The sequence below is a fragment of the Mus pahari genome, chromosome 20, assembly GCF_900095145.1.
Source record: "Mus pahari chromosome 20, PAHARI_EIJ_v1.1, whole genome shotgun sequence".
Lineage (NCBI taxonomy): Eukaryota > Metazoa > Chordata > Mammalia > Rodentia > Muridae > Mus > Mus pahari.
The window spans coordinates 45,599,031-45,612,267 of NC_034609.1; the positions used below are offsets into that span (position 1 = coordinate 45,599,031).

Sequence of the window (13,237 nt, forward strand, 5' to 3'; positions counted from 1 at the left end):
AGGAGAGGAGAGGAGAGGAGAGGAGAGGAGAGGAGAGGAGAGGAGAGGAGGGGGAGGGGAGAGGAGAAAGGAGAGGAAAGGAAAAGGAAAAGGAAAAGGGAAAGGGAAAGGAAACCAGAACGGAGTTAGAAGGTGGTGCTCTTGGAATCTGATTGACCATTTTTCCTCTGTCCTCCCACATCAGGGCCTTAGCTTTTGCCCAAGGCCTTAGCAGTCTAGACTCTTTCAAAGACCTATGGGATTTTTATTTGTTGGGCTCTTTGAGACAAGGTTTCTCTGTACCCAAACTCACTCTGTTGACCAGGCTGGCCTGAAACTCATGGAGATCCACCTGCCTCTGCCTCCCAAGTTCTGGGATTAAAGGTGTGCGCCACCATGCCCTGCCTGTTTGTTTTTGAAAGCTAGAAAGCCCCTGACTCTTATCTTCTCCCTGCCTCTGTCCCTCTGCCCTGTCTCCTGATGCCCTCAGAAGGAGCTGGTTGGTGTTTGTGATAGACATGGCATGGCACTGCGCTGTATCAAAACTGTATCACCATCTACTCTCCCTACCCTGCTCCTGTGCCCTGTGAGGAGTAAAAAGTACCTTGGTGGTCCCACTAAACCCAGGGCCTTGATTTCTGCGCAAACGCCCTGTCACTAAGCTGCAGGCTCTTGGTTTTGGTTTGAATTGGGAGTCTCCCTGTGTTGCCCAGATGAGCTTGAACTCCCAAGAAGCTGGGACCAGAGTGGCTCCAGCACACCTCCAGCAGCTCACAGCCATCTGCCTCTGTCTCCCAGGTTACCGGGACTATGGGTTGTGACTGTTGTGCACCACCATCAACTAGCTTAAAGTTGTGTCTTTTTATCACTGTTGACGAGGGCTCAGTCCCCAGTACAGGGTCAGCCAGGTTAGTGAAGTAGAGACTCAGAGGTGTCCCTTCACTATGTATTATGTCTGTGTGCATCCCATAAACATGGAAATTGGGTAAAGACAAGCCATGGAGACCCTCCTGTCAGCCTGCAGCCCAGCCATCTTGCAGTCACCGTGGGGCTGAGCGCACAGCTGTGCTTGTGTGTCTAGGTCTCTGAGTGTGAGCAGCGTTTCCTCAGTGTCCAGCGCCACCTCGAGTAGCAGCTCAGTGCACAGTGTGGACTCAGATGACATGTATGCAGACCTGGCCAGTCCTGTGTCCTCAGCCAGCTCTCGATCCCCAACTCCTGCCCAGACCAAGAAGGAGAGAGGTAGGCAAGGGCCCTTGCCCTCGGGGTGTGGGCTTAGGGGTAAACTTTCCTCAGAGACTTTGCTTTATGGTCCATGAACATAGGAACCTGTGACTGAGGTTTGTCATTGATAGGGAAATCCAAGAAAGAAGACGGAGTGAGAGAGGAAAAGCGGAAGCGGGATCCATCCACACAGCCACCCAAGTCCTCTAAAGCTCCAGCAGGTGGGAAGTCCTCCCAGCAGGCAGCGGCACCTCAGCAGGCGGCCCCTGGGCAGCCCCAACAGGGCTCCTTTGTTGCCCACAAGGAGATAAAGCTGACACTGCTGAACAAGGTGAGACAAGGGGTCAGGCCTATATTACTGCACCTGAGCCTGGGTTCTGGGGACTTGGCCCAAGGGACCTCGCCCATCCATGTGTCTGTACCTGCGGCCTGGCCAGCCTGGGTCCTGACCCCACCTCAGCATCACACATCTTCGAAGCTCTGCACATGTCTGGAAGGGCCAAGGCCTGACATGTTGAGATCCTGCAAGGCACTTCCTCATGCAGCACAGAGGACCCCATCCCATGGTGGCAAGGGCCACAGAACTGCTTTGGAGGGTCAGGGGTTCAGCCAAGAGGAGGCTCATGGGAGCAGAGAACCACTCACTCGCCAGTAACAACAGATGCACTGCCACCCTCTGCTTGGCCTAACAACGATCTGGGCCCTACCACCTTCCCTGTGCTATTTCAGGCTGCTGATAAAGGAAGCCGGAAGCGCTATGAGCCATCAGACAAGGACCGGCAGAGCCCTCCTGCCAAGAAGGCCAACTTGTCCCCAGACCGAGGTGAGCCTTGAGGGTCTTGTGCCTGAGGTTATGCCATGGATGTCACCCATGAGCCAGAAGGCCCACCTTCAGGGCCTTGACACCAGTCTGTTCTGAAAACTCTACTGTGTGTCTGTGATGGGTACTGTAATGCTAGTGATTACACCGAGGTTTGCTCTCTCTCCCTTGTAGACGTTTTCTTGCTCTTCAGTTCAGGCTTGTCTCAAACTCATGATCCTCCTGCCTTCCCCTCCAAAGTGCTGGGATATAGGTGTATGATGGGAAAGTTTTTAAGTCTTTAAATGTAGCTCGGTGGTAGAGCACAGGATCCTGGGTTACAGATAATAAATAAGTATCTGCATATTGACACAAATACAATTTGTTAATAATGACCAACCTTCCAGTATACAACCAAAACAGTGGGTGAGGGGGCAGGAAAGGGCTCAGCTAATAGAGGGCTTGCACAAAAGGCCTGGGTTTGGTTCCCGGTACCACATTAATGGCATGCTGTGAACATCTGTAAATTCAGCACTGGAGAGGCAGAATGATTAGAAGTTTAAGGTCATCCTTGGCTATGCAGAGTTCCAGACCAGGCCGAGCTCCATGAAGCAGCAGGCAAATGACTGAGTACATCCACTCTTCTCCTCATGTTCTAACACCTGCTGTCGTCATCGTCAGGGCCACTGTTGCTGTGGTGAAACACCATCACCAAAAGTGGCTTGGGGTAGAAAAGGCTTATTTGGCTTGCATTTCCATACCACTGTTCATCATGGAACATGTTCATCATGGTCAGGACAGGAAGCTTGGGGTCAGCTAATGCAGAGACCGTGGCGTGGTGCTGCTTACTGGCCTGCTCAGCTTGCTTTCTTATAACACCCATGACCACCTGCCTAGGGGTAGCAGCACCACCCATAGTGGGCTGGGCCTTCCTGCATCAATTACTTATTAAGTAAATGCCCCATGGGCTTACCCACAACCAGATCTTAGGGAGGCATCTTCTCAGTTGAGGTTCCCTCCTGTCAGATGACTCTAGTTTGTGTCAAGTTTCCATAAAACCCAGCCTGCACACCCAATAATCAGTCAGTGAAGCCTCACCCCAGACTGACCTAGCCGTGCCTCTGCACACCTCAGGGTCATTGGCATGTGCGAAGGCACAGTGGCTCTGAGTCATTGTTTTAACCTTGGAGACTAGAGAGTCTCGGAGACCCTCCAAATCTCCCAGGCCACCCCATCTCAAGCCCAGAGAGAAAGATGGGGGATTCCCCTGGTTTGCTTTAATAGAACAAAACCAATATAAACCAATATCTGCCTCTCTGAAGCAGGCATAGAGGAGGCCGCTGCTGCTGTTGAGGCTCCTCTGGGCCTCACTTCAGGCAGGTCCCTGGGCCCATGACCCTCAGGCTTTGTACTCCAGAGGGAATTCTTTCCTCAGAGCCATGGTCACTGGGTCACCAGCCTGGTTCATGCTCAGACCTTGCCCTCCTCTCCACTGCCTAGCCCCAGCCTGACAAGGGAGAGCACTCCACTCTTGAGTTGGCTTCCAGTTCTAAACTGCTCTGCATTGTCAGACGTGTGTGCTGAGAGAAGGGTCTCACTAGAGAGGACTTGATGAGATAGAGTCCAGCTCCAGGCCTGCTTTCTCAAGTAGCAATTGGCTCCTATCTGTTTATGTATGTATGTATGTATGCATGCATGCATGTTTTTATGTCCGTTGGTGTTTTGTCTTCATGCATTGTCTGTATGAGGGTATTGGACCCCCTGGAACTGGAGCTACAGACAGTTATGAGCTGTCCTATGCGTGCTAGGAATTGAACTTAGGTCCTCTGGAAGAGCAGCCAGTCTCTTAACTGCTGACCCATGTCTTCCACCCTGGCGTTTCCTGTTTTTTTCTTTATAAAAAGAAAAGTGCCAGCCGCCCGACACTCTGACTTTCTGAGCAAGGCCTGTGGTGACCCAGGCTGACTAACCTCACTGTGGGCCAAGGACCACATTCAAGTCCTGACCCTCCTTTCTCTACTCGCTGCTAGAGTTACAGCTGACCACACTTGGTCACTGTGACACTTTGTAGGTTCTCTGACAGTCCCATATACAAAGCAGTGGTTTCACTCTGTCCCCTTGCTGGCTAGGTTCTCGAGACCGGAAATCAGGTGGAAGAATGGGCTCCCCCAAACCAGAGAGGCAGAGAGGCCAGAACGCTAAAGCTCCTGCTGCCCCAGCAGACAGGTAAGTCTCTGCTTGTCAGGCCGGGCCCGGAGAGTTGGTCGGCTTTAGGAGTATGGGAGACATGGAAGTCAAGTAGGAAGGGCAGACAGAGCAGTCTCGAACCACTCCTCTTTAACCCCTCAGACTAATCGGGCACAACTGCATATTACTGTCTTGTTGAAGAACCCTAGACAAGGACCAGTGGTTCTCAGGGTGCCTGTATAGTGGGGCAAATAGGAGAGGCTGCAGGGTAGCCCGCACCCTCCTTGTCTCCCCACAGAAGAAGTGGGGAGCCCTGGGCACTTACCCCAGGGTAGGCTCTTGGTTACCTCTGCCTCACACCTTCTCAATCCTACAGGAAGCGTCCACTGTCACCCCAGTCTAAGGGCTCCAGCAAGGTCACCAGCGTGCCTGGCAAAGCCACAGACACTGCCACAGCAGGCACCAAGTCAGGGAAGGCCAGCACATTGTCACGGCGAGAGGAGCTCCTTAAACAGCTCAAGGCGGTTGAGGATGCCATCGCTCGCAAGCGGGCCAAGATCCCGGGGAAAGTGTAGTGGCCCAGCTCACTCCTGGAGTAGACTCTTCATGTTTTTATAAAGAGTAGGGTAAGCGCAGCCATTTTGGATTTTCCAGTCAATGTCTTATTTTGGCTGTGATTCTTTTTAAAAATTAAAAAAGAAAAAAAAAAGTTTCTCAGCTGGAAAAGAAGCCACACACAAGATGAAGATGACGCTGAGTCCCAACCTCCCCACCAGACTGAACAAGCTCCTTCCAGAATAGTCTCCACAGACAGACGGACAGATCAGCACTGAGCGGGGGACACCAACTCTGTGTAACTTACGAGCTTCAGGCACGCCGGGGCTGGCCTCACCCTTCTGCCTCCGTCCTCACTTCTCCCAGGTGACCTCCTGGGCTGCAGTTTTCAGCAGCTTCCTCTCTGGGGACAGGAAAGCCGAACACTTCTGGACTACAGGCAGCCATCCCTCCCCCCCCGGATCAGAAGTATATATATATATACTTGCCTAAAGAAGAATATATATATATTCTTGCCTAAAGTCTGATTGAGAAACATTTCCTGTCTTTTATTTTAAGCATCAAATTGTTTTAGTTGATTAAAAGGAAAAAAAAAAAAACAGAAAAGACAAAAAAAATAAATAAAATAATAAAGGCCAGGGGTATTGTTGGGGTGTCTGTCCAATGTGGAGGGTCTTTTTTGAGCGATCTCCTAAAATAAAATATTTTGATAAGCACTTTCTGGTCCTGGTGATGTCTACTTGGGCCTCAGCTGCCTCTCTACCGGGCACCCATGCCTTGGCTCAAAATGGGCCAAGCACCCTAGGAGAGTAGATGCTGTCTATTACACCCAGGAGCCAGCGGGCACAGACTGCGCATCATTAGCCCCTGGAGTGTTAAGCCTCGGTTTTCCCATCCTGCAGTTAAGGAAAGAGCAGCCCAGCTCTTGTCATTGACTTGGAGTGATTTAGGAGCAGCCTCCCTACAGTGAGCCCTGGCTGGGCAGGGACCGTAGACGCAATTGGGCTGACCCCAGCTATAAAGCTGCTCATCGTTCTTGCTTTGAACCTGTCACCTGGCCCTCACCCAGGCATATGTTCAGGTGCAGGATATGCAAAGCCTAGATAAGATTGCAGTACTTGACTGCGGTGTCCCCCCATGGCCTTTATTATTCCTGTGAGAGCACTTGATTAAGACCCAGCCAGTGCAGACAGGTCAATACCACAGTCTTCCCAGGCCAACAGTCCTGGTGGTGTGCCCAGCCTCATCTGTTCTAGCGCCACTTTCCAGGAAGTGCCATACCCTATAGCCCCTAAGTCTGAAGGAGCTCAGAGGGCAGCCTCAGGTGTCATTCTCAGAAATGTCTTGCATCTCCTTTGAGACAGGGCCTCACTGGCCTAGAATTCACCAGTAGGCCAGCCTGGATGGCCTAAGACCTTGTCCCCAGCACAAGTGACATTTTTCATGGATTCTAAGGATTGGACTCTGATCCTTTGTGTCAGCAAGGCAAGCTCTCTACCAGCTGAGCTGTCCCACTCCAGGCTTCACCCAGGATAGGCCTAGCATCACCCCACAGCCTTGCTCCTGGGTCACAGAGTGTCAGCCATCCTGGCTATTGACTGGACCCCAGGCCCAGGAGAGATGCAGCCCTACCTAGCAACTCCAAACCGACCTACAGCAACCCCTGCCTCAGAGAGACCTGAGCTCTCCAGGCCTGCCACTGTTGCCTGACCCAGACAGGGCAGAATCTGTGTAGGGCTGCTCAAGTCTGGCGTGGGTGGGCCTGCCCAGCCAGGGCGGGTCTGCCCAGCATCCTTCCTCCTGGGTGCTTTTCCAGTCTTGCCCAACCTGGGACTTCTGTGTGAACCTCAAGAGCAAGGCTACCTACCTCTGCCTCCAATGCTTGCATGTGTTCTGGCTCCCACATCACACCCACTCTCTCTATCCTACCTACAGCCAGGGGCAGTGTCTTGTCAGGAGAGCTGCACTCATTCCACAGACTGCCCATCCAGCCACCAGTGGTTAAAGTGAAATACAAAACAGGGTGGGAAGACAGGTTACAGGACAGTCTGGGGCCAGACTTGACTAGCTGTTCTGATGCCATGGGCTGTCAGCTCCAACATGGGAGCTCAGAGGCCAGTATGCTAGTGCCATCCTGGCCCAAGAGTCCTCTGCATTTCAAAAGATGGAGATGTCTGAATTGAAGCCCTGCTTGGGCTTAACTGGGCACAGAACAGCTGCCAGCCACTGGGGCCACAGGACCAACATGGGAGCTACCATAAGCCAAGGCAGGAGGTCTGGTCACCTCTGCCCAGTTCCATTTGGAAAATGTCTCATAGCACACAGGTCCACAGATCTCAGCCTCAGGACCCGGCAGGAAGCAGAGCAGTACATATGTGTACAACATATGTGTTGTACTGCCTGGGTTAATTTGTGGCAACCCTGGGCCTCAGTTTTTCCACCTGGGCAGTGGGTAACCTGGAGCTCCTAAGGAGTGTGCGCGTGGCAGTAGTTGAGCATGTCTCCAAAGTTCCTGCTCCAGTCCTCTGCTGGGCCTGAGGTCCAGGTGAACAGAGGCAGGAGGTGTGCACTCCCTCACACTGGGCACTGCCTTGACAGAGCCCTTTTCATAAGGAGCCATGTGGCCCCTCTGGGCTCCACTCTGGGAGAAGTAGCCCTGGGGAGAGATGGCTGGTATAGAGCAGGGCCCTCTGAAGTGGGCCTTTCTCCCTGGCACTCCTCTCTAATTCCCATTTCTGTTTCACACATAGACATAAACACACATACATATACACACACATACACAGACACATAGAGACAGACACACACATACAGACACATATATACACAGACACATACACATAGAGACACAGACACACACAGACAGACACACACATAGAGACACAGACACATATATACACAGACACACACATAGAGACAGACATACAGACACACACATACAGACACATACACACAGACACACAGAGAGAGACAGACACATACACACAGACACACACACACAGAGACACATACACACAGAGACATACACACAGACAGACACACACACACACATACACTGGTTTTCCTTTCCTTGTGTTCTTCCTCCTGCTCTCCCAGGACACTGGGTGCTGTGCTGTCAGACAGGTTGTATACAGAAAGACTCCAAGAAGAGTCTGGAATCTACTGACACATCCCTCTCTTCCAGGATATAGCTGACAAACCCTTCCCTCACCTCCGATCTGCCTCCTTCCCACCTGTATCTTGAAATGTCTGTGATTCACAGACTCAGAATGCAGAAAGGCCTCGGGAATCGTCAGCCCATTGGTTAGCCAGAAAAATTGAAGTCTGGGAAACCCCACTTCTGTCCACCAGAGTATTCTCCAAGAACCTGGAGCCCTGCAGCTACATCTGTATGTGTGGGTGTTTAAGTGCATGTCAGTGGGCGTGTGTGTGTGCCAGGGAGAAGCTGGAAGTCAGCGGGCCGGTCGGCAAGGGAACTAGGGCTGGGCTTCGCACCAAACACCTCAGCCCCCTTAAGGACACTTCAGAGGGCTTCCTTGTCTCACTTAGCCAGTCCTAGCACCTACCTGGCATTGTTCCATGTGAAGGGAGGAGCTGGGAGTGTCCATCCCAGATTCTGGAAGCAGGCTGGGAGCCTGGCGCTCAGTGAATCTGGTGACAGCCACACTGTCAGCTTCCAGTGATTCAACTGACCCCAGCCAACTGGCGGCATGACACTGCCCTCTCAGTGGCCTTTCAAGTCTGTGAGTAGAGCTGCCCCTTCATCAAATTGGGTTGACATTTGTAGGACACCCTGATGTGCCCCCCTTGGCTCTGTGGCTGGGCCACAACAGATGCTACACCACAGCCCCTGCACTCAGGTTGACATTGCTTGTAGGTGTAAAGGTTGATACCGCAGCTATACTGCCTGGCTCCATCCCAAGATTTGGACATTTTAGAGTCTAGCGAAACCCAGGACAGGCTGGGCACTGGTGGCACGCAAACTTAATCCCAGCACTTGGGAGGCAGAGGCAGGTGGATTTCTGAGTTCGAGGCCAGCCTGGTCTACAGAGTGAGTTCCAGGACAGCCAGAGCTACACAGAGAAACCCTGTCTCGAAAAACAACAACAACAACAAAAAAGAAAAACAGAAAACAAACAAACAAAACAGGACAGACAGCGACTTCTGCTTTGGAGGTGCTCAGAGCTCCACAGGGCCCCAGGGAAGAGGCCTTCCCAAATGACATTCAAACCTTAGGCATCCAATACATCCCAACACATCCCAAGATCTGGCTCCCACTTATCCTCTTGGTTTGTTTGTTTGTTTATACATATGTTAGTACACTGTTGCTGTCCTCAGACACACCAAAAGAGGGCATTGGATCCCATTACAGATGGTTGTGAGCCACCATGTGGCTGCTGGGAATTGAACTCAGGACCTCTGGAAGAGCAGTCAGTGCTCTTAACCGCTGAGCCATCTCTCCAGCTCCACTCTTTTTAGATAAACAAAAGCACCCACAGTACCCAGGCCACCCTAGCCAGCTGTCAGGGATTCAGGGGGGCGGGGGCACTGAAGGTGGCTCCAGGCTCAAACAAACTTCCCGGCAATGGGCAATGGCTACACTCATTTCCAGGATGCTTACCTCCTCGGCCCCAGGAGTTTTACCTGGGATAAAACTGTTGGAGAGGGTCTGGAGAGAGGATTCAGAGGTTAAAAGCACTAGGTGTTCTTACAGCCATGATTCCAGTTCCAGGAGATCAAGGGTCCACTCCTGGCCTCTGTGGGTACCAGGCACATACGTGCAGACAAAACACTCATCCATGTGGTTTGTTTTTTGGGGTAGTTTATTGTTTGTTTGTTGGTTTTTCAAGACAGGGTTTCTCTGTATAGCCCTGGCTGTCCTGGAACTCATTTTGTAGACCAGGCTGGCCTCAAACTCAGAAATCCACCTGCCTCTGCCCCCTGAGTGCTGGGAATAAAGGTGTGCACCACCACCGCCCAGCTGTTTGTTTTGTTTGTTATTGCTTGTTTGCTTGTTGTTGTTTATTGAGACAGGGTTTCTCTATGTAGCCCTGGTTGTCCAGAAACTCACTCGGTAGACTAGGCTGGCCTCAAACTCACAAAGATCTGCCTGCTTCTGCCTCACACAAAATATTATTATTATTATTATTATTATTATAAACTTATAGGGTTCCGGATCAAATCTAAGGGGCATTCCCTAGCTCCCATCTCTCCTGCCTGCACAGGGTGGTGCACGGTGACCCTAGGCAGGAAGCACAATCTCCAAGTCCATCCACTGGTCCAGGGCCTGGAACCTTACAGACTCATGGCAGGCAGGACGTAGCACGTAAGTCCCCCAGTGCCAACCCCAGAGTCCCCGAGTTCAAACAGCCGAACTGACACAAATCAAAGTGGTGAGCTGCTGAGAACTGCTTGGCTGAAAGCCCTAGTTCCTGGTACCAGAGCGTTCCACCAGGTAGGGCCCGTGCTTTCCTGGACATTCCGCTGGATCGGATCTTTAGGTAGAAAGGTTGCCTTGCAGGGGCTCCTAAGTATCTGTGATGACGACGGGGTAGGTGTGGGCAGGGCAGGGCCCGGGCTGTTCTCAGGACCTACCTGGATAACTCTGTGATGCAAAGGGACAGACCCAGAGGAGGAAACAGTGCTGGATTTTCCCCAGGTGTGGCCCCAGGTATAAAGCACACAGCCAGGCTTCACCGGGTACAGCACTGGGACCGTCGCCAAGTGTGAGGCTGCTCCATGTCTGCTACCATGGCCACTGTCACCGTCACTGTGATGGTGAGCCTGGTGCCTTTCCCAGCCTTATGATGACAGCCTATCCCAGAGGGGTGGCTGCTGGGGCCTCTTGGGATGCCTTCAGGCTAAGCCTATTTGCCCACCTACAAAGGGAAATCTAAACCCCCATTTTTTTCAGTGAGAACAGGCAACCTCGGGAGAAAATGAGTGTTCTCTGGGCTTCCCCTAACCATACACCTGCCTTGCTCCACAGAGTCTCCTGCTTCTAACCCGGCTGCCTACTGGGATGGCCCACCAAGATCCCCCATCCTGGGGGAAACCCCGAAGCCACAGGACCCTGCGGTGCTACTCTGCTGAGGAACTGTCCCACGGTCAGGCTCCTCCGCACCTGCTAACTCGAAGTGCCAGGTGGGAGCAGGCCCTCCCTGTGGCCCTGGTGGCCAGTTTGGAGGCCACAGGCCACAGGAGACAGCATGAAGGACCTCTAGCTGGAACACAGTGCCCCGTGCTGCGGCCAGAGGAGGTGCTGGAAGCTGACACTCACGAGCGCTCCATCTCACCGTGGAGATATCGGTGAGGGTGATGGGGTCCCCAATGGTGGGGGCGTGGGGGGCTTTGTTCCCACTCCGGAGCCCTAGATTGTTGTCTGTTCAGTGTACACGCTCACCCCAACCTCTAAAAATGTGTTCCCCTAAGAAGCTGGGGCTTGGAGGGGCTAGAGAGGTGGCTCAGTGGTTAAGAGCACTGGCTGCTCTTCCGGAGGTCCTGAGTTCAAATCCCAGCAACCACATGGTGGCTCACAACCATCTGTAATGAGATCTGATGCCCTCTTCTAGTGTGTCTGAGGACGGCTACAGTGTACTTACATATAATAAATAAATCTTTGGGCCGGAATGAGTAAAAGAAGAAGAATCTGAGGCATGAGCTAAGTGAGACCAGAGTCCCCACTAAAGCCCCTGCCTCTGCATTCTCAGAGGCCATGGGGGGAATGCAGGTGACATCACTTATTGAGCACTAACAGAATGCCAGCCCGCTCAGTGCCTGCACCATTTCATTCTCAGACTATAAATTCTAGAGCAAGCGGGGCACAGCCGCAGGACAGTAGAGCTCCAAGGAGGGAAGAGGGAGGGCTGAGGAGATGGCTCACTGCATAAGGTAAGAGCATTTAGTTGGCAAGCATGAAGACTTGAGTTCAAATCCCCCACATCCACACTAAAAAAAAAAGAGGAGGGAAGAGGGATGTCCAGCCCACCGAGCTGCTTGTGGAAGCTCAGAGTGGCTCTGGGTAGAGCCAGAGTGAACATTCTCATGGTTCCCTCCCCACAGCATCGACACAGATGAGAACCGCTACCCACAGAAGTTGGCGGTGGCAGAATGCTTGTGTCGTGGCTGTATCAACGCCAAGACAGGCCGCGAGACAGCTGCCCTGAACTCGGTGCAGCTGCTGCAGAGCCTGCTGGTACTAAGGCGACAGCCCTGCTCCCAAGACGGCACGACGAACCCTATGCCAGGATCCTTCGCCTTCCACACCGAGTTCATCCGAGTGCCTGTCGGCTGCACCTGCGTTCTTCCCAGGTTTACACAGTGATGACTTCTGTCGAAGCCGTACAGTAGCGCATCCTTCCAGGACAGACATTCCACACACCTCCACAGAGGACACCTTCTATTTATGTGTATTTATTTATTATTTATTGACTCAAGAGAAGCAGAAGCTATACCCAGCCTTTGCACTGTGACCCCATAGCCACTGCCCGGATCCAGGCCACGCCTGGAAGGACCACTTAGCTAACCCTGTCACCAAAGGGAAAGCTGGGCGAGGTATAAAGCACACCAGGAATCCCAAGCACTCGGCAGAGGCTGGAAGGTTGCCACAGGTCGTCAGACAGCCTGGTCTACACAATGAGCTTCAGGGAAGCCAAACAGTGGGGTGGGCCCGAGGAACTGGCTTCCTCTCCTTGAATCTCTAGCAACAATGACCCGGAAGGACATGGAGGCTGGGTCTGTCACCCCAGAGCCCTGGCTTCTGCCTGATGAGACCCTTTGCTATCTGTTTCTAAACAATTATTTATTTTAACTGTTATTAAATGGACACAGTTCAGTGTCTTCCTCATTTACCCCTGCCGGTCCATTTTTCTTCCCTCCTGGCCCCGTCCACCGAGTGGGTACTCAGAGGGTAACTAAAGCCCCAAATTCCTTTCCTGAGGTTGAGTGGGTCCTGCAGTGGTGGGGTGGGGCTTGAACACGTGGGCTCTGCAGAGCCATCAGGCCTGGGTCTCTACCTTTCTATGGGAGGCAGCTAAAGTCCCAGGCAGCCCCCCCCCATCTTTGTTATTACTTTGACCGTTTGGACAACACCATCTCTGCCTGAGGTTAATCCCCAGGAATGACCCCCCTGCACCAAGAGAGACAGTCACTGCCACAACAGACCTTCCCAGCATCCCAGCATGGACCTGCCTTTTCCCCAATAGGGACCCAGGGCTGTGAAGCCAAACTGGAGACTTAAACTCCCATTCAGAGCCAGGAGCCGCCAGGCTCCACTGGGTGGAGGGGACTGGGCACCAGCAGCTTCTGGAAGAACCAGACTTGGACTAGGCTCAGGGTCTCACTTGTAAACCTGAGCCCACCCAGGGTCCACCGGGCAGTCACCAGGCCTTCCGCGACTGGTCTTCGGGTCACCAAACAAGTCAGGGAGTGTGTTCCATCCATTGCTGACCACAGTCCCTCCCCCAGACTCATATGGAGAATTTCTTGTCCGTA

The 13,237-nt window shown here is 52.6% G+C and overlaps 2 protein-coding genes across 7 annotated transcripts in view; both read left to right on the forward strand.

Annotated features, from left to right (window-relative positions):
- Zc3h18 (zinc finger CCCH-type containing 18) overlaps positions 1-5,465 on the forward strand; it is a 46,582-nt gene extending 41,117 nt beyond the window's left edge. For 5 of the 6 annotated variants that reach the window (XM_021220299.1, XM_021220301.1, XM_029532483.1 and 2 more), the window contains 5 exons: positions 1,061-1,221; positions 1,335-1,534; positions 1,933-2,026; positions 4,132-4,228; positions 4,566-5,460. In XM_021220299.1, the coding sequence (XP_021075958.1) occupies positions 1,061-1,221; positions 1,335-1,534; positions 1,933-2,026; positions 4,132-4,228; positions 4,566-4,764 (751 nt within the window). In that variant the 3' untranslated portion in view covers positions 4,765-5,460. Of the gene's footprint in view, positions 1-1,060; positions 1,222-1,334; positions 1,535-1,932; positions 2,027-4,131; positions 4,229-4,565 lie in introns of all 6 variants that reach the window. The other variant, XM_021220300.1, reaches the window with a different exon arrangement.
- A 5,030-nt stretch (positions 5,466-10,495) lies between these two features.
- Positions 10,496-12,068, forward strand: Il17c (interleukin 17C). Its single transcript, XM_021220807.2, has 3 exons — positions 10,496-10,522; positions 10,734-11,053; positions 11,807-12,068. The coding sequence occupies exons 1-3, from the start codon at positions 10,496-10,498 to the stop codon at positions 12,066-12,068; spliced, it is 609 nt and encodes a 202-aa protein (XP_021076466.1).
- The last annotated feature ends 1,169 nt before the right edge of the window (positions 12,069-13,237 follow it).

What these genes read in the sequence shown, in the direction of transcription:
- Il17c (XM_021220807.2), top strand. Translation starts at nt 10,496, where the DNA reads ATGGCCACTGTCACCGTCACTGTGATG. An exon ending in CTGTCACCGTCACTGTGATG is followed by an intron (nt 10,523 to 10,733) that starts GTGAGCCTGGTG and finishes CTTGCTCCACAG; the next exon opens with AGTCTCCTGCTTCTAACCCG. An exon ending in ATCTCACCGTGGAGATATCG is followed by an intron (nt 11,054 to 11,806) that starts GTGAGGGTGATG and finishes CCCTCCCCACAG; the next exon opens with CATCGACACAGATGAGAACC.